Raw genomic sequence first — 18,619 nt, 5'->3', positions numbered from 1 at the left:
GGTTAAAATAAATACAATTTACATTCATGACTATTTGTTGAGTTTATTTAATTTGTTTACTGAAGAACTAACAAACTAAATGTTAATTTCAACATTAATCATAAAAATATTCTTGTGTTTGTTAAAATTCACTCCTTTTTTTTTTTAATCTGTTGGATTAATAGTAACAAAGCTTGAACTGATCATCTAATAATTATTGATTATTTTATATTTATGAAACAAACAATTCTAAATCAAAGGTTGCAGCCTTTAAAATTTCCTGAATAAACTGAAGTCACAACATGTTAAATGTGTGATGTTATAGATTATATTCACAGATTAGATTACAGGGAGGGGTGCGTTTGTTTTTATCCGAGTGGGGGAGCTCTTGATGTCTGTATTCCGGTTAATCTGCAGGATGGAGATAAGACACTCCGGGGCGCTGAGCTCCAGAGGCTCCCCGGGGGGGTGGGTTGGGGGCGCGGGGGGGGGGGGGGGGGGGGGGGGGGGGGGGTTGTGGGGTAGCAGCTTTGACAGCAGTCGGATGGTTCAGCTCCAGTTTAAAGGTTCAGCTCCAGTCGGGTGGTTCAGTTGGCGGAGTTCCAGTGTTTTCACAGCGGTTGGACGTTCGGCCCCCGGGGCGGAGCTCCAGTGGCCCCCCCCCCGGGGCGGAGCTCCCGCCGCAGGGGTTCGGAGTTTCAGCTCCAGTTGGACGATTTGGTTGGCGGAGCTCCAGCGGCGGTGATCGGAGGTTTTTCCCAAAAGATCGGAGGTTTCACCGGGTTTGGTTGACCCAGCGGCCCCGGGGAGGGGGCGGAGCTCCGGCGACCTGATAAGCGGGCGCTCGGGGCGGACTCTGGCCGCAGTTGGAGCGTCGGTTCCCGGCGGAGAGGCAGGATGGACGGACGGAGAAAGTTATTTCTGTGGCTGAGCTGCGGTGAGGATTTATTCTAATATTTCATTTATTCAGAGAAAAACTTCTGTTGAATCCGCTGGAAAAAGAGTAAACTTTAGTGGAGACTTTTGTACAAGTGGTTAATGATCCGTGTTTCCGCTACAAGAGCAGAAAATCTGCATTTTATATCAATTTTCACATGAAACTTCTGATAATTCACATGAATTATCAGAAGTTTCAGCCACTACAGTGATTAATGCTCATCTTGTTAAACCACTTTGTGTATTAAACATCTGATGAGCCTCAGTAGTTCATAATATCAATAGTTTATGATGATTCTCATCTGAAGAATGGAAATAAAAACCTCAAAAGAAACTTTTCACTTTTCAATTTATGTTCCAATCATTTTGAAGATTCCTCTACAAACCATTTGTTCTTTAAACACAATATTGTCAATAAAATATGAACAATTGCGTATTTACTCCACAGTAGTCTTGGATTATATATTATTAATTATATATATATACACACATAAAACACTGTCAATGTGTTTTATGTAAACACGATGTTGTAAACCTGTATTTGTCATTCAACCATTTTACTTCTCCTTTTTTCTTTTCGAACAGTTTGTGTGTCAGAAGTTTTATGTAGTATTTTGTCACCAGGTCTCATTTTTTTTAAACACTTTATAGAAATGTTTCCACTCAGCGTTTTAACTAAAATGTGGATATTTGTATATTTATCTTAGTGGTTTAATTGATTGTATTTCAATATTTTTCGAAAAATAGTATGTATGTTTCTGTTTTAGTAGGGGTCAATTTTAAAACTTTATACTGGAGTTTTATGTCACAGGATTTAGGTTTAGGATACTAAACTACTACTACTACTCAAATTATATTTCATTTTTGTTATGTATATATATTTTTTAATACAAAGTTAATGTGTTGATTTGTCCAAATGGATTTTCTAAAAAAAACCAAAAAAACCAAAAAAGAATTATCACATAATTTTACTTTCATTACTCATTAATACTTATTTTGTGATATTTTAACACAAAATATTGTGAGAAAAGTCTTTTTTTTTTTTTTGTCTAGTTCTGTACGAGACGTTTTGAGTCCGTCTCCTTTACAAATGAACCTGAGGATTTTATACTGAAATGTGATAGAAACGTGAATGTTTACCTTCATCCAGGTCTCTTATTTTTATTTAGTTTTATTCATTCATTCATTCATTATTCAGACTAATTACCCCCCCCCCAGTGTGTTGTGTCCTCCACACCTCCAGCTTGTTGTCTCACGTGCAGCAGTATGAAGTCGTCCGACCGATCAGACGTCCACAGAGACACAAGAGAAGCCTGAAGGACGTCCAGGTGAGGACGACTTCACCTGGACACACACACACACACACACACACACACTTCATCTGAAGGCATTCAGACTGATATTCCAAACATTTTTTATTATTTCATTTTTACTTTTTGTGTCACAATAAGAGGATTTTGTCTTGAATTTCAATTAAATAAATGTTTCAAAGTCGCTTTTATTGAGATTTAAAGCCAAATCAGATACTTTGTCCACATTTCTGCATCAGTCACTTAATATGTTGATCAATAAAATGTCTATGTATCGGAATGAATATCGATATTCGATACACATGAACAGACTCTCCCATTTGAATTCATGAATTTAACAAACCGCTGCTTTTTGCTCAGTTTTATTTTTCATTTTATTTTCATGTTTTGACGACGTAACAGTTGAAAACCAGAGAAGAACTTTTTCTATGAACGTGAAACATTCAGCAAGACTTCTAAAAACTTGCAGCTCTGTTATTGTGCGACGTTGTTGATATTTAACATTTCATCCTCTCACTCTGGTTTCAGCTTTATCCCGACACGGTTCAGTACGACTTGATGGTCGAGGGACGAAATCTCACAGTTCACCTGGAAAAAAACAGGTTGGAGTCACATTTCTACCTCCAGTATGTTTTGAAATGTGAAGACCTCTGGCAGTGTGTTTGTTTATATTGTGTGTGTGAATTAATGTGTTCACCAAATCGGTCTTCTTCCTCCTGCAGGGATCTCATCGGGAAAAGCTTCACTGAAACGTATTATATAGAAAACGGGAAACGAGTGACGACGTCTCCCAAACAGGTGAGAAAAGAAAGTTTCAGTTCAGAGTTCATCGGAGAAAAGTTGAGTATTTTCATCAGTCGTTAACGTATTACCAACAATATGCGAGTCGCCATTTCTTCTTGTGCAGATTTTAACTTCGTACCTTGTCTTTGTTCCTTATTTGATTTTAAAGAGCTTTATAGAAGATTAATTAATCAGTGCTTTGTATTTCAAAGTATAAAGTATATAAACTAAATACATCATTTCAATCTCAAAAAGAAAAACAAATCACAGCTGATCATAAAATAAGTACACATCTTTTTATTTTTCTCCTTTATATTATTTATACTATTAATGATGTACAAACAGGATCAATTGTGGATTTCCTGTATTTCATAAAGATTTTCAGTACATAACAGTTGTTTATCAGTCTTGTCTTCTTTAAAATAAAATCTATAATAATCCTCAGCATGTGAAACATTTCTTATATATCTAGTTATTTATATATCTGCATTTACAGTATTACAATATTCCTTCACTAAAACAAAAAGTTTGGATGTTTTTACTGTTTTTCAACAGCGTTCAGATCATTTTTGACTCAAATTATAATGAAACGAAATAGAAAACAATCGCTTGTTCTTCCGTACAGAGGAATTCATATTTGTAGAGGAAAACACGTGGTTTTCTCTGTAAAATGCCTTGAAATGACTGTTATATTTGCTGCTACATAAATAAAGTTGAATTGAAACATGATAAAATATGTTCCTGTGAAAGTAGCTGGTTCCTTTAGAGGAAGTCAGGTTGTTCATGGTGACGAATCACTGACATTCCTGAGTCATGCCTCATCACAGTGTGTGTGTGTGTGTGTGTGTGTGTGTGTGTGTGTGTGTGTCTCCAGGAGAACTGTTTCTATCATGGTCACGTCGGCGGAGAGTCGGACTCCTCGGTCAGCGTGGGGATTTGTTCGGGCATCAGGTGAGAAACTGGTGCAGTTTGTTGTTTTACTCGGTCATTGACTCCGCCCCCAGACTCGTCCTGCGTTCACCAGTTATTTTCCTCCGAAGAATCATTTGATGGTTCAGATCTAATCCAGGATCCTGGTGCCGCCTGGCCTGGATCTGGAGCTGTAGTGTTCTGGTTCTGGGGCGGGGCCTCCTGGACCCGGATGGAGAACCTCGGCGGTACTCCGCCAGGTTGCGTTCTTCATTTTCTTCCTCTGTGGTTTCCTGTGCTGCAGCGGCTTCCTGAGGACGCGGCGGCGGCTCTACCTGATCGAGCCTCTGGGACACGCCGAGGACGGCGATCACGCCGTTTACCGACGGGAGCACCTGAAGGTCGACGGGTCGCCCCGATGTGGCTCCGACGGGTCCAACGGAACCACCCAGCTGGAGCGGGACCAGGGACCTCAGCTCGCTGGACTCTTCAGGTCCAGGTCCTGGGTGAGCTTCAGTGAAGAAGAATCACCTTTTAACCTCCAGTAGAAACAGCAGGAGCCTGAAAACTTCTGTGTTTTTGTGGTTGAGCAGAAAAGTAAACCGGTGGCCGGACCGCAGAGGTTCGTGGAGCTGTTCGTGGTCGTGGATCACAGCGAGGTGACGCTCTCGCCGTCACTCTGACGCTTCCCCTGCAGGAGGATCCTGTCTGATGCCTTTCCTCTCTCCTGCAGTTTAAACTCTACGGAGCAGAAACCAAGTCCCGGATCCTGGGAGTCGTTAACCACGTGGACAAGGTGAGTCTCAGACTGATGTTTCTCTGCACACTGGAGCCCGAATGCCTCTTCATCCTCCTCCTCCTCCTCCCTCCTCACCCCTCCCCCGCAGCTGTATCGACCCCTGAACATCCGCATCCTGCTGGTGGGTTTGGAGATCTGGACGCAGGAGGATTTCATCGACGTGGACATCGACTCAGAGACGACGCTGGATCACTTCCTGTCGTGGCGTCAGGCCGACCTGCTGAAGAGGATCGAACACGACAACGCGCAGTTCGTGACGTGAGCGTCGCCCGCTCGGTGCCGGTTGGACTCGGCCTTGATTCCAGATTAACCGGATGTTTTGTCTCCAACAGAGGAAAAGACTTTGACGGCGACACGGTCGGACTCGCTAACAAGTTCGCCATGTGCACCGGAAACTCAGGAGGAGTCAACCGGGTGAGTTCACCCTGATTCTGCTTTGATTTAAACGACTGACGCGTTCGCCGGACTGGACGTACTTTAAAAACCAGATTCTTGTTTGGAATGTTGAAGCCGGGTGTTGTTCTGTACCAGCGTTGATTTAAAGTCCCCCATCGGCGCTCCTCCTCCAGGATCACCATGACAACCCCATCGGCCTGGCCTCCACCATCGCTCACGAGATGGGACATAACTTCGGCCTGTCTCACGACGCCGCCAGCTGCGTGTGCGGCCCGTCGTACAGCAGCGGGAACTGCGTGATGGCCGACAAGCTCAGGTATCGGAGACGCGTCTGCGAGCTGCGATCAGTCGTTAACTTGTATAAACCAGGAGTCGTCTGGACTATGTCGATGCTCGCACTTTGTTTTGGGCTCATTGTGTTTTTTTTTTTAATTTGATCTTAAGTTAAAAGTTTGACTCCCGCTGCTGAGGTCTGGAGTAAAACTCTTTATCAGATCTGATCTGACCTGATCTGACCTGATCTGCCCTGATCTGCCCCCTCCAGGACAGGAAACCAGGTGTTTCCGGAGTTTTTCAGCGGCTGCAGCATCGACCAGCTGGCGGAGTTCATGGCTCGAGCTCAGCCGGCCTGCCTGCACCGGCCCAGCTCGGTCCGGACCGTGTCGGGGGGGCCGCGCTGTGGGAACGCCCTGCTGGACGCCGGGGAGGAATGCGACTGCGGCTCAGTGGAGGTAAAACCCTGCGGGGGGTCCGGACGGGCCGCCATGTTTAAAGTTAGCCTCTCAGAGAGGAACCGGGCCGTTTGGGTTCCCGGTTCTGCTGACTGGTGTGGTTTCAATGTGAGCGAGTCTGCAGCTAATGAAAGAGGAGGCAGCGGTGAACCAGAGGGAACATACTTCTCCTGTGCGCTCACGACTTATCGGATCAGGGGGGTGAGGGGGGAGGGGGGTGGGGATTCCTGGCAGCCGCTGCTGGAGTGGGAGTCATCAACCCGACTCGGCTTTCAGCTTCAAGATGTAACTGGATACGCGCGCTGAACGAGTGTTTGTGTGTGCAGGAATGCAACAATCCCTGCTGCGACGCTCCAACCTGTCGGCTGACCGAAGGATCGCAGTGCGCTCACGGACAGTGCTGCGAGAACTGTCAGGTCTGTAAACACAGCTTCATCCACTGGAGGCCATTTCTGCCCAGAGTCTGGTTCAGAGGGTAGATTTCATGCATACCGTCATCTTGGTATGTTTTAAGCAGGGATCATGATTTAAAAGCAACAAGAGGAAGGTGAAGGTCATTAACTCACAACGTGTATAATTTGAGAAGAAATCCTAATAAAGAGGGAATAAGTGGAGGTTTAAACCAAACATCTAGATTAAACGCACTAAGATGGGAGTTTCTGGGTGTTTCCTGAATCCTCTGCTTCCCCTTTATCTACTGGTGTCTCTTAAATGCCTCACATGCTTTCTGAACATCATTGGTGGGTAACTTTCATCATGGTGGGGAGGTCACTTGATTTACATCCACAGTGGGGTTATCAGGAAGTGTGACGGGGAAATTAAAAGCAGGTTTGCATAATAAGTCTTCAAAACTGAGTTTTTTAAGTGAAGGTACAGAAGCTGCAGTAAAAACTTCAGATCAGCCTCCTGCTGGTTAATAATCCTCCAAATGACTTTACTGTGAAACAGCAGCAGGAAGTGAAGGCTGGCGTCCTGCTGTCTGCTTCATCAGCTACCACATCCTTCCTCAAAGTGACCGTGAAGGACTTCCTCATACACCAAGCAGCTGGATTAGATGTGGGATTAGAGCAGAATAGAACCACCTTCTGAATCCCAGAGGGGAAGATCTGAAGTGTTGCCCTGCGATGTGTCTCGGCCTGCAGCTGAAAGCGCCTGGCAGCGTGTGCAGGAGGTTGGCCGGTGACTGCGACCTGCCGGAGTATTGCACCGGAGAGTCGCCGGAATGTCCCGACGACAGCTTCGAGATGAACGGGAAGCCGTGCTTCAACCAGGCGCCGGGCTTCTGCCACGACGGCCGCTGTCCCACCCAAGAGCAGCACTGCTGGAGGCTCTTCGGACCAGGTCAGCTACTCCCGGATCCAGGGCTCCTGGGCGCTGTAGCTTGTTCAATTATCTTCATTGGAACTTTGCCATGTCGTTTTCTTTTAGCCGAGTTCGTACAATAAAAGATGTTTGACCTTTTTTTTTTAACATGTTTCGACTGCGTGTGCAGTCTTCCTCAAAGCGTCACCTGACGTGTGACGGCATGTCGTTTTATCAGGTGAACGGCCTGACAGATCCGTCAGAACCTGTCGGGCAAATCACAGTTTACAGGAAACTCAGTCACATGACCAGAAGCGCCTCTAGAACAGCACACAATAGCCGCCGTCATAACAGACAAACAAGACGAAGACAAACACATGGAGAACCCACTCACACAGTGTCAGGATCCAAGATGGGCCATAAACAAAAGGAAAAAGAAGAAAAGAAGAAAAAAGAAAGGAAAACAAAACACACAGAAAAAGTGGACAAGAACAGAGGTGGGGTCGTGGTCAGCCTGGCAGATTCTGACAGATCAGATAAGAGATGTTTCGTTCTGTAAATGGCTTATAAAATCTACAGTTTAACGATTTCCTCCAGTTACGACTCCTAACGGCCTCCAGTGCAGATTCTTATTACATTGTGGTTTTGTCTCCTGCAGGCTCCAGGGTGGGACTAGAAAAGTGTTTTGACCTGAACAGACGCGGCGAGGAAGGCGCCAACTGTGGCAGGAGCAGATTTGGCTTCACGCCCTGCGCTCCAGCGTACGGACGAGTACTTACACTCCACGACGACGTTAACGCCACTGAAGTCCCCGTCATTAAAGTCAATTTTCTTCATTTCTCTGCAGGAATCTGAAGTGCGGATCTATATTCTGCGAGCGAGGGGGCGAGTCCATCACGGGGAAGCGGGCGGCGTACACGATGTTCGGGACTGAGTGCAGAATCGCCGTGGACGACGACAAGTCGAGGAACATCGACATGGTTCCCAACGGAGCTAAATGTGGCCCAGATAAGGTATGAAGGCTCATCGGTCAAACGCCCTGGTAAACTGGTCAAAAGGCCTCTGCTCACTTCTCTTCATAGAAAACTAGAAACAACATTCTTCACACATTTGGATGAAAACATGATTTCCTGCAGCGGCCGAGCTCTTTTCACCTCTTTAGCTCTAGAAAAGCTGCGGATCCTAAAATCTCGGAACCTTTCTGACTGAAACTTACAGGCAGAAGCAAATTAATGTAACGTTGAAGCTTCTGGATGTTTTGTCACTATCAACAAGGACATAAAGGAAAAGTTCTGCTGGAGATGAGCTGCTGATTTTCACTGAAGAAACGTTTGGATTAAAGGAGATTCAGTCACAAAGGATAATGTTTGTAGACTTCAACTCGGTTGTCAACACAGTTGTTCCACACATACTGAGCAACCTGGACCTGGACTTGGACCCGGACCCGGACCTGGTTCAAGATCAGAATCAGGGCCGCTCACTGTATGCAGCATGGATTTTGGACTTCCTGAGCAACAGACTCCAGAACGTCAGGATGGGAGGCTCTACATCCTCCACGAGTCGGCCTACAGGGACCAGGTCCAGCAACAACCTGGACCTGAACACCAGCAAGACCAAGGAACCGGTGGTGCATTTCAGATGATCCACACATATGGAGCCCTCTGACCTCTGCATCAACGGAGAGGACGTAGAGGTGATGGAGAGCTTCAGGTTCCTTGGAGTGCACATCTCTGCTGACCTCACCTGGACCCACATCTCCTGCCAACGTGGTTCACCAGCTGCACTGCAGAGGACAGGAGGGACCTGCATCGGGTGCTGAGGGCGGCTGAGGAAAGCATTGGGACCAGACCACCTCTCCTTAAACTAACTCAACTAACTAAAAATAATTTAGCAATATTTTTTACTATTTAAAACTCAATATTACAATCTTTCTCATTGTATTGTTTTACTCCTGTGTGTTTGCTGCCGTTCACACAGTTTTAACATGGCTCGCTGAATGACAATAAAGAATTTGTCAATTTTTATTCTAAGTCTGCACCATCAATAACACCCTGGGTGTTTAACTTTGTGCAGGTTTGCCTGAACTACCGATGTGTGGACGTCACCGTTTACGGGAAGAAGGAGGACTGTTCGAAGAAGTGCAACAACAACGGAGTACGATCAGTGTTGAAACTCAATCCCAGTTTATTAATCTTGACCTGACTGATGCTCTATAACTGTTGCACTCCAGATTTTGTACATTTAATCCCGCTGGTGGGTTTTTTGGATTTATTTCTCTTGTGCTCGTTTTGAAGGTTTGTAACCACAACAAAGAGTGTCACTGTAATCCCGGCTGGGCTCCACCCAACTGCGACTTCCAGTATGCAGATACACCTCAAGGTACAGAGCTCCACCCTCATCCACCCTCATCCACCTGTCATCATCCTGTTTTGTTTTTAATCTTGTTAAACCTCGTCTGTAAAACACTTGACCTGTGATCTTCCTGCCAAACGCTCCGAGTTACCGACTGAGCCGGAGTCTTTCGGTCTTTAGATGATAAAACTCAACTCTGCAGTCGCTCAAAGCCGCAGTTTGTTGGTGAAACAGTTCTGTCATCATCGCCACCCTAAAGAGGAAGACGAGACGTTATAACACTTTGTTCTGTTCTCAGCAGAACAACATGAAGAAACTGTGAGCGCACTGTTCACACCGAGGCTTTTTATCTCGTCTCAGACTGAAAACAAAACAAACACTCACTGCGACGCACACGTGGTGAAAACTGTTGTTGGGTCAAGAGTAACTGGGAAGTGGGAAAGTTGCATTTTAAGTTGTGAACCGTGTTGAACTGGAAACTTCCCAGATGTATTTGGGACCAAATATACACAAAACGCTTTGCAAAGATGGTTTCCTGTGGTGTGTTCATGAGAAACTGGGAAATGGGACATTTCTTACCGCTGCATGTTAAAAATACACCTGAACACTGTTGAACTGGGAAGTTCCTAGTTGTATTTAGAACTATGCATGCACCAAACTCAGATTTACCGTGTGATATTCGAATGCTGAAACTGTGTCTTATGATGCATTCAGGACAATCTTGGAAAAAGGAAAGTGGGACAATACATCAAACTGGGAACTTTACAATTTAGAAGACTGATTAAATGTGATGGAAGTGATCATCTTTAAACTCACTTCCTGCACAAGGTCAAGTTTTCTAAAAGCTTCAGACCAAACAGCAGCAATGAAGAAACGTCTATTCAGTTGCTCTCGTCCTCCAGTGATTGCTACAACAAGTCAATGCAACTTGCTTTGTAGACGGAAGTACTTTTTTTTTTTTTTTAAATCAGATCCTCCTCCAACTAGAAAAACTTGTAACTTTCCAGCTTTAAGAATAGAAAGTTTCTGTTTGGAAATGTTTCTTTATTACAACATTAGAAAACACTGCTTTGCGTAATCAAAGTTTCACAAGGTAACAAGTCGTTTTTTACCCTCCGAGCATTGCAGATTGAGTTTTACAGACGTTTAGTTGATAAAACTGGAACGTTCCCAGTGTGACTGTTCAGGTGCATTTTTCCAACTCGAAGGTCGGAGCTTTCCTACTTCCCAGTTTCTCATTAATGCACCATATGCAGGAGATTTGGAGAGTGATGTGAGTTTTGTGTCGGACAAGTTCTGAATAAAACTGGGAAGTCCCAGTTCAACAGCATTTTTCCCACTTGGAGGACCTACATTTCCTACTTTTGAGTTACTTTAACAGTTTTTACTTTGAGAATAATAGGTTTCAGGAGAGTGAACATAAAGAACAATGACATAAAACCATGTAAATGTGTGTGATTCGGTCAATGAGACTATTTGCGGCTACGTTTTATGATTTTTTGTCTTTTTGAGCTTCAGAAACTTGATGAATTTCAATGAACAGAGCTTTTTGTGTGTATTTCCTGCAGTCTGATCGGATGTAAACAGATGTGAGAGCAGCTTGTGTGTGGGACTCAAAGAAAAGGGTCATTCAGTGTGAGATTAGCGACGGTCTTCTGACTGACCAGCTTCTCCTCACAGTTCATTAAAATAACATCATTGTACTCAAGAGTCATTTTTAGTTTTTACTCTGATCTGAATTCTTTGATAGAGATTTTAGCAAACGACGCCTCAGAAAACAAAGCTATGGAGCTGAAGCAGAAGAAGGTACAAGCTTCATGGTTCACACAGTTGTGCTTTGACATCAAGACATTATTTCTATTAGATATTCAGTAAATCCACAAAGATGAGTTGAAACAGGGCGACATGTAATGACGGTTGATTCATAACGTGAACTGAGGCAGACAGACGCGACTTCATGGAAATCTAGAAGTGATCTGAGTTGCCACACTTCATCCTTCCAGGAACTTAAAAGTGTAAAGTCAGAATATTTCACTGTGGTCTCAACTAAACGACCCGTGTCTTTCCCCTGGAGCTCCACCGCCAGTGCCGCTAAAAATACGCATGACTAAGACGTTTCCTGAAAATCTGGCACACACTTTAAGCATGCTCCCATTTTCCACACAAGGCTTATTTTTGCATCTGTATATCGTGACTGGGGAGAGTGGCACTCTAATTTCCTCGTCTGCTTCAGGTCAGACTGGGATTGTGGCAGGGATGTGTGCCGCCGTCTCCATCGTGCTGCTGGTCGCCGTGCTCATCACGGGCCTGATGTGTTGCAAGAAGGACAACAGGGACAACTACACGTCCAAAAGGTAGGAGAACAAGGAGAGTCTTTGTCTCTCTACAGTCATATTCTTACGTGCCACATTGGTTGATACAAGTGAAACACAACGTTCACAAATGTTCTGGCTTCATGAACCAAGGGAAATATCTCTCGGCACACTATCAGCTGCTGCAGGAGCTCTTCAATCAATTAGCATTAACTCCTCCCGGGGTCATGCGCGACCACACGGCTCTCTCTCTGCTTTTGTCACGGTGAAGAGAGGATCAACAGGCCGGACACAGTTGGTGGCGAGACAAGAGCTCTCTTCATTAAATAACAGAGAAAACTGAGGTGGAGAGCGTTTCAGCAGAGCTGTGGTCCAACGGGCGAAGATCAGAGTCTGGGGCGTTCAGAGAGAAAAGAAGGGCGTCGTCGAAAAGTCGAGGATCAGAAGGAGATTATTACTCCAGGGCTGGACGGAAACGCGTCGGGAACATGATGGAACTGGGGATTAGGACAGAAACGCTGGAACAGAAGAACTGGCAACACCAGGTGAAACACATCAGAGCAGCAATCAGTCACGACGAGGGCGAAGTGACCCGATCAGGCCCTGAAAGCAAACATGAGATTAAATTTCCATTGAGACCTCACAGCAGCAGCACGGTACTGATGGTTTATTCTAAATGAGCTCTAATCAGACTTTCACACTCTCATGAGGAATATTGGACCTTCAACACAGAGTTATCCAAGAGTCGAGGATCACGAGTGGAGAGCTTCAGAAAGACCTGCAATCAGCAGGTACAATGGCTTCAAAGAAAATAATCAGTGATCCACTCAACAGCCATGGCCTTGGTGCAGAACACTGAAGAACATCATCTGGTCACATGAGACCAGAACTGAATGTCTGAAGGACAAACTGTTTTATGGAGCACATCACCCCAAAAACACCACAACAATGAAGGTAGGAGGAGGCAGCATCATGGGGTGGGGCTGCTTTCCAGCATGTGGTAGTGGCAAACTTCATATCACTGATGGAAGAATGATTGGAAAAATGCTGCCATTGACCAGGATGATGTTGAAACATTTCAGTAAGACGATGATCAAACACACAGCCAAGGAAACTTTGTGTGTTTCAGAGAAAGAAAATCAAACTGCTAGAATTACCACTAATTCCAGGACTAATTGGAAATCAATGGAAAGAACTAACGATCAGAGTTGATAGAAGGGAACCTTGAAGATTTGAAGACTGTTGGTGTGCAAGAATCTGTTGAAACTGTCGTGTCAGTAGCACCTAGAGAAATATATTTACTGAGGAAAATGGTGAGGTGTTCAATACTTGTTTTACCCGCTGTTTATGAAAATAAGTTTGACTTGAATTAAACCCCGTTGTCAGCAGGAAGGTGCACTCGGCTCCGGGGACGCTCAACCCAATGTTCCAGGACTCCAGTCAGAAACAGAGACCACAGATCAGTCCGCCCACCTTCATGGCGTCCACGGCCACGCAGGCCTGCATGCCGCTCGTCGTCACCGTGACCCCCAGCCGACCCCCCCCACAGGTACGCTCATCTGCACACCCTACACCCGTCTGACTTCCTCGTAAACAGCTTCTTTTAAATCCTGCAGCCGCCGCAGAAACCGTCTGCAGCCGCAGTGACACCAGAAACTGAGCCGGTGAGTGTTCACTTTGTTACAGGCTGCATGTTCTACATGTGCAGAGAGTGAAGGCAACAGAAAACACAGGACGGCAAGATGAATCCATTTAAACCTCTGACTGATGTAACTTCAGCTATAATCCAGATTATAGAGCATCTTCCTCCCTCTAACATCCAGATTATAGAGCATCTTCCTCCTTTAACTGATGTAACTCAGCTAATGCTAATGCTAACACCTCAATAAAACCTTTAATAAGACAGAAGCTTGCAGGTTGAGAAGTGATAAGTGGTTTGTCAGTTTGAAGTTGCAAGTAGATCAAGTTTGTCTGCAGCTTTTTTCCTTTTTCAAAATATCATAGATTTCTCATCGTCTTCCTTCTACAGAACAAACCCGTACCTCCATCTAAACCCGTACCTCCTAAGCCTCTACCAGCTGTGAACAAATCTCAGGTGAGTTTCCTCCCAGTTTGTGTCGACCAGCTTCTCCGTCTCCTCCAGGTGAATTCATTCAGGAGTTCTCCAGGTTTTTCAGCCTCGGCCGACTAGTCTTGTTAAATCTTGAATTCATTGTTGCTTCCACGCCTCTTGTTTTCTAGGCAGTGAAAGCGGCTCCTCCTCCGGTTCCTCCGGTCAAGCCCAGTCCTCCTCCTGCAACCCGGATCAAGCCGGCGTCTCCTCCCGTCCCGCCAGCCAAGCCCAAAATCCACAGACCCACATGAAGTTCTCCTCAGGAGCTTCCACTCCGCTGGACATGGAGAAGCTCTGCTGTGGTTTCAGCGGACTGGGGGAGTTTCCTGTTTCAGATGTGGAGCAGAGGAAGTCTATTGATGGCTGCAGACCAACGGCTGCTCAGCTGCTGTGGAGAAGAAGTGGGAGGCGGTGCAGATGAATTTAACTGCTGCTGCAGTTTGTGGAGAGGATCCTCCCTTAAAAGTTCCTTGTGACAGAAGCTGAGCTGCGAAGCTTCTACGAGGTGCAGTCGAAAGGTTCTGGAGCTGTGTGGGATGTGCACAATGCTGCGGGACGTCGGCTACACGAGCGTCATGCAGCGGAGACATCATGCAGCCGCGGCGCATGCAGCACATGTAGAGCAGCAGTTTTTAATTTAACCTGAGGTCCAGACTCCCTCAGTGGGACAGTTTCAAGTCAATGTTATTTATATTGCACATATATAAACAACCAAAGTGCCTCACAGTTCAAAACAGAAAAACATGACACAATCTGAGTAAAAACAATAACGTGGCGTCAGCGCTCGACTAGAATTAAAAGCCAGAGAGAACGTATGTGTCTTCTTGATCTGCCGATCGCCTCCACTGACTGGCTGCAGCCACGGAAAAGACCCGGTCACCTCGATTTCTCTTATTTCTGAGTCTGGATCTGCGAACTTCAAGGACCGTCTGATCAGCCGACGCCAACCATAAAAGTGGAGTATGAACATGTAAAAGCTTGAATAAATCAGAAGGTGCCAACTCATTTAACACCTTAAAAACCTTAAAATAATTCTGAAAGCAACAGGAAGCCAGTGGAGTGAGGCTGAAACTGGAGCGATGTGCTCCCGTTCCTTTGTCCCTGTCAGAAGTCGAGCAGCAGCGTTTTGTTCCCGCTGCAGCCGAGACGAGGAGACACCGGATCAGGACCAATGTCGAGGGAGGTGCAGCAGACCAACCCAGATGTAATAAAGGCCGTGTGACTCTGAGATGAACCTGCAGTTTTGGGTCTGATTGGCGAGTAAATCTGGACATCATCTGCATAACAGTGAAAATAAGTACTATGTTTATTGAATAGTAAGGGACCTAAAGTAGACCCCTGGGGGACCCCAGCAGGACAGTGGGGCTGTCGAGGAGGAGTCCTCAGCGAGCTGAACAGAAAAGCTTCTATCTGTCAGATGTGACTTCAACCACTAGAGAGCTGTGCCTTTAACGGGTTTGAAGACATGAAAGCAGAATAGTGTGGTTCACTGCGTCATAGTCACGAGGACTGACCAGTGAGTTAAACACAGTAAAGAAACCTGCGGTCTCTGCGAGCCACCGGCCACAAGGTCAGATAAACATTTGGATTTAGCACCTGCAATTTGTGCTTTGCCCACTTCGTGTCAGCGCGTCTGCAGCACGTCGGAGAGTATTCTCATTCAGCCACGGCCCAGAAAGTGCTTGAGCTCGTTTAAACCTTGAAAGTGCAACCCAGTCTAAGACGTCAGTGCTGGTTCTGTCAAACAAGGTGGTGGGCTCGTCGGCATGGAGACCACCATCATCCAGTGTTTACACTACTGACTTTAAAGGCAGCAGAACACTGAGGCAGTTAGTGGGTTCATCATGCGGACAGAGCGTTGCTGAGTTTTGGCGGGGGGTGGGGGGGGCATGACACAAAAGTGACAGACTGAGTGACATTAAAATAATCAATGAGACTAAGAAATGCGTATATTAAAATTGGCAATGATTAAAAACGGATCATATTTCAACACAATTGCTGTCACAAACTAACTCAGGATGGTAAACTAACACACACAGTACAATCACGGTGAAATGTGTGTGAAAAAGCTGCAGGTGAAAGCCGGAACAGTTGTCAGACGGAACCTCCCGGCAGAGGACAGCGGACTTCAACAGAGAGGTAAGCCAACTTTACCGGCGGTCCGAGAGGAGCCGAGAAAGTGAAGTCGAGGAGGAAGAAGTACAGAGAAAAGTGTGAGTTCACCGTCATACCCTGCTTTGGTATGTTGGCCAATGGAAACCATCGGATGAATGGAAACCATTGGACAAATGGAAGCAGTCCGACTAAATAGAAGCAGTCCGACGACAAAGTAGAAGCGGTCGGACAAAATGAAAGTCCAACTACAAAGAAGTGGCAAACTGTGTCTGCACCTTTTATTTATTCTTATTTCAGGTATTAATGTGAAAAGACTCTCCTGACCAAACTACAGAGACTTATCTTCTCAAACTGCCGCTCTGCAGAACTTCATGGAGTCTCGAATCTTTATCCAGTCGCCCTGATAATAAAATCAGTTAGAAAGAAAAGACCCGAGTGAAAACACTGGAAATAAATCAGATGAGTGAGTTGATCAGGAGGCAGCGGCACCACGTCAACAATCAGTACTTACTCCACATGAGCTCTGGTTTTGCCCTTGGCCTTCATCTTCTGGCTCACTATTGGCTGTCAGACACGTTTGTTTTGTGTCTCTTTGGGCGGCAGCCTGATTACAGTTAGTAGGTGAACGCATCGAGGGATTTATTATCGAAGGAACCTGATCTTTCCATCAGGAGGTGGAGAACAAAAAACACAACCAATTTTCAAGCAACAACAACTTCAAATGCTCGCCTCTGCTGTTCCAAAGTGTTAAACAAATCAAATCCCTGCAGCTTCTCAAAGCACCAGTCCAACATCATGACTTCATCTCCCAGGGATTTTAGGGAGTGTATTTCTCAGCCAGAAGTCACAACCTTTTCAAAACGCCTGTAAATCTCTGCCTCTGCCTGTTTGGCCTTCACACGGTCATGAAAGTGCGTGCGACGCCAGCGTGCGTCTCCTGCAGGCTGCAGCACTTTGCACGGTGGAGCTTCACTGTAGACAACAAGATAACAGACGTTTTGTTTCCCTCCCGGGGGTGGGGGGGGGGGTAAGGTTTACTGCACTGACGTTTCTCTAAAGCAGCAGTCATGAGGTTTCTCATCCTGTTGGCTGCTTTGTAAAAATCATCTTGTGAACGCTTGAATTCTCATGAAGATCTTTTGTTGCGGCACTGCATAAAGCATCTTTATTTCCTCTCTGTGATCATGTTGCGTTAGCAGATTACTCAACTGTGTCACGGCTGGTGAAGACTCCACATTCTTCGTCCTTGTGCAACGTCAGTTTTCTATTGTTCCTCCATCGGTTCGGAGTCGATCCAGTTTACAGGGTCTCTGGTGAGCCGAGAGGAAACGGCTGCAGTGAGTCAGAGCTCCGCAGCCGGACTCAGACTCCCACTGAGATCCAACATCATCTGGCTTTCCTCTTCCAGTCCCAAACAAAGAGGGAGAGCTTCTTTAAGTCTCAGATCTGAGACGAGATCAAATGCTCCGATATCGTCTCAACAGCTGAACAGAAACCAGAGTTTATCTGAAGTCGATCTGGGAGGCCTGCGAGGGGCAGAAATTCCACGCCAGTGTTGTAAACACCAGTTTCTCCAGAGCGAAGACAGAAGACATGAAACTGAAGTTAACGTGACAATTCGCCAAAAGTGTAATAATATGATTGAAGCAGCGTTGAAAATCTGATAATTGCAGCCAATAAGGTGATGAGACATAAATAGAACTGGATTCCCTGGAAATCAAAGTTTTTTGGGTCATTTTTGTACAGTTTGCTTATCAAAAGACTTTCAGAAACTAAATTTTAATATTATTCTTTTTTTTATGTTCACAATAAGGATATCTACCATACCAAAACTATGTAAAGTCGTCTTGTTCATTAATTGAGGATACATATTACATTGACATAAGATATTATGTTATTGGGTGTTATTACCTCCATAATTATTAGGCAAGTATTATATAATTGATTGCTACAACCTCGTCTACAGTTAAAGTGATATACAAAGTGGATGAATGAGTGAAGAAATCCTGTTGAGAAAAGAGTCTAAAATGAAGAGTTGAGAATAAAGACAAAATTCTAACAAAAACACATGAGTTTCATGTACAAGTACAGTTTAAAAAAAAATAATACCCACAATAAAGTGAAAATGAAGTAGAAAAATGTGGATAATCAAAGAAAAAAGTCAAGAAAAAAAGTGAAAATGTTTAGAAGAAAAACAACAAGAGAAGAAAAAGATCTTTACTAGTCAGAAACTGTGTACTCTATGGTTTTAAGCATGTGGGCACTGAGTTTCAGTGTGAACAGCTTAGAATTTCCATGATTCTGCTTCTCAGACTCTCCAGGAACGGAGAAGAGTTTGGCTCCATGTCAGCGGAGATGAAGGAGGAGTCGGATCAGGACCGGTACAGACTCGTAAAGATAACTCCTCCATCGCACCATCCACCGCAAACACTCACTGCCAGACGCAGAAACCCAACAGTGGGAGAGGGAAATCAGATCTCAAGGCCGGCTGCTGTAAATCAGGCCTGAACAGGAGGAGGGGGGGGGAGGAGGAGGAGGAGGCCAGTTCCCTCTGATTCACCAGCCAGCTGATAAGAACAGTG

General features: G+C 45.2%; 1 protein-coding gene across 4 annotated transcripts; it reads left to right on the top strand.

Annotated features, from left to right (window-relative positions):
• Positions 1-637: 637 nt before the first annotated feature.
• LOC308113908 (zinc metalloproteinase-disintegrin-like atrase-A) lies at positions 638-15,915 on the top strand. Of its 4 annotated transcripts, none has more exons than XM_080470460.1 (23): positions 638-916; positions 2,134-2,243; positions 2,754-2,827; positions 2,948-3,023; positions 3,883-3,959; positions 4,222-4,423; positions 4,511-4,576; positions 4,651-4,713; positions 4,805-4,974; positions 5,049-5,130; positions 5,286-5,428; positions 5,657-5,843; positions 6,170-6,259; positions 6,986-7,184; positions 7,804-7,906; positions 7,993-8,158; positions 9,219-9,299; positions 9,440-9,524; positions 11,731-11,851; positions 13,199-13,358; positions 13,426-13,473; positions 13,839-13,904; positions 14,051-15,915. In XM_080470460.1, the coding sequence occupies exons 1-23, from the start codon at positions 877-879 to the stop codon at positions 14,171-14,173; spliced, it is 2,532 nt and encodes an 843-aa protein (XP_080326586.1). In that variant the 5' UTR covers positions 638-876; the 3' UTR covers positions 14,174-15,915. The 4 variants fall into 4 exon arrangements, with proteins under 4 accessions (XP_080326586.1, XP_080326585.1, XP_080326588.1 ...); XM_080470459.1 differs by having other exon boundaries at positions 650-916; positions 13,196-13,358; positions 14,051-15,910; XM_080470462.1 differs by having other exon boundaries at positions 664-916; positions 2,114-2,243; positions 14,051-15,910.
• Positions 15,916-18,619: the final 2,704 nt, after the last annotated feature.

This window comes from Lipophrys pholis (assembly GCF_963383615.2).
Source record: "Lipophrys pholis genome assembly, chromosome: 1".
Classification (NCBI taxonomy): Eukaryota; Metazoa; Chordata; class Actinopteri; order Blenniiformes; family Blenniidae; genus Lipophrys; species Lipophrys pholis.
The sequence above is the reverse complement of the archived record's forward strand: the minus strand, read 5'-3'. Positions and strand labels throughout refer to the sequence as shown.

Excerpts from the sequence above, each read along its gene's own strand:
- LOC308113908 (XM_080470459.1), top strand. The coding sequence starts at position 877 with ATGGACGGACGGAGAAAGTTATTTCTGTGGCTGAGCTGCG. Across the intron at positions 3,960-4,221 it reads GGGATTTGTTCGGGCATCAG|CGGCTTCCTGAGGACGCGGC; the intron begins GTGAGAAACTGG and ends CCTGTGCTGCAG. Across the intron at positions 5,429-5,656 it reads GTGATGGCCGACAAGCTCAG|GACAGGAAACCAGGTGTTTC; the intron begins GTATCGGAGACG and ends TGCCCCCTCCAG.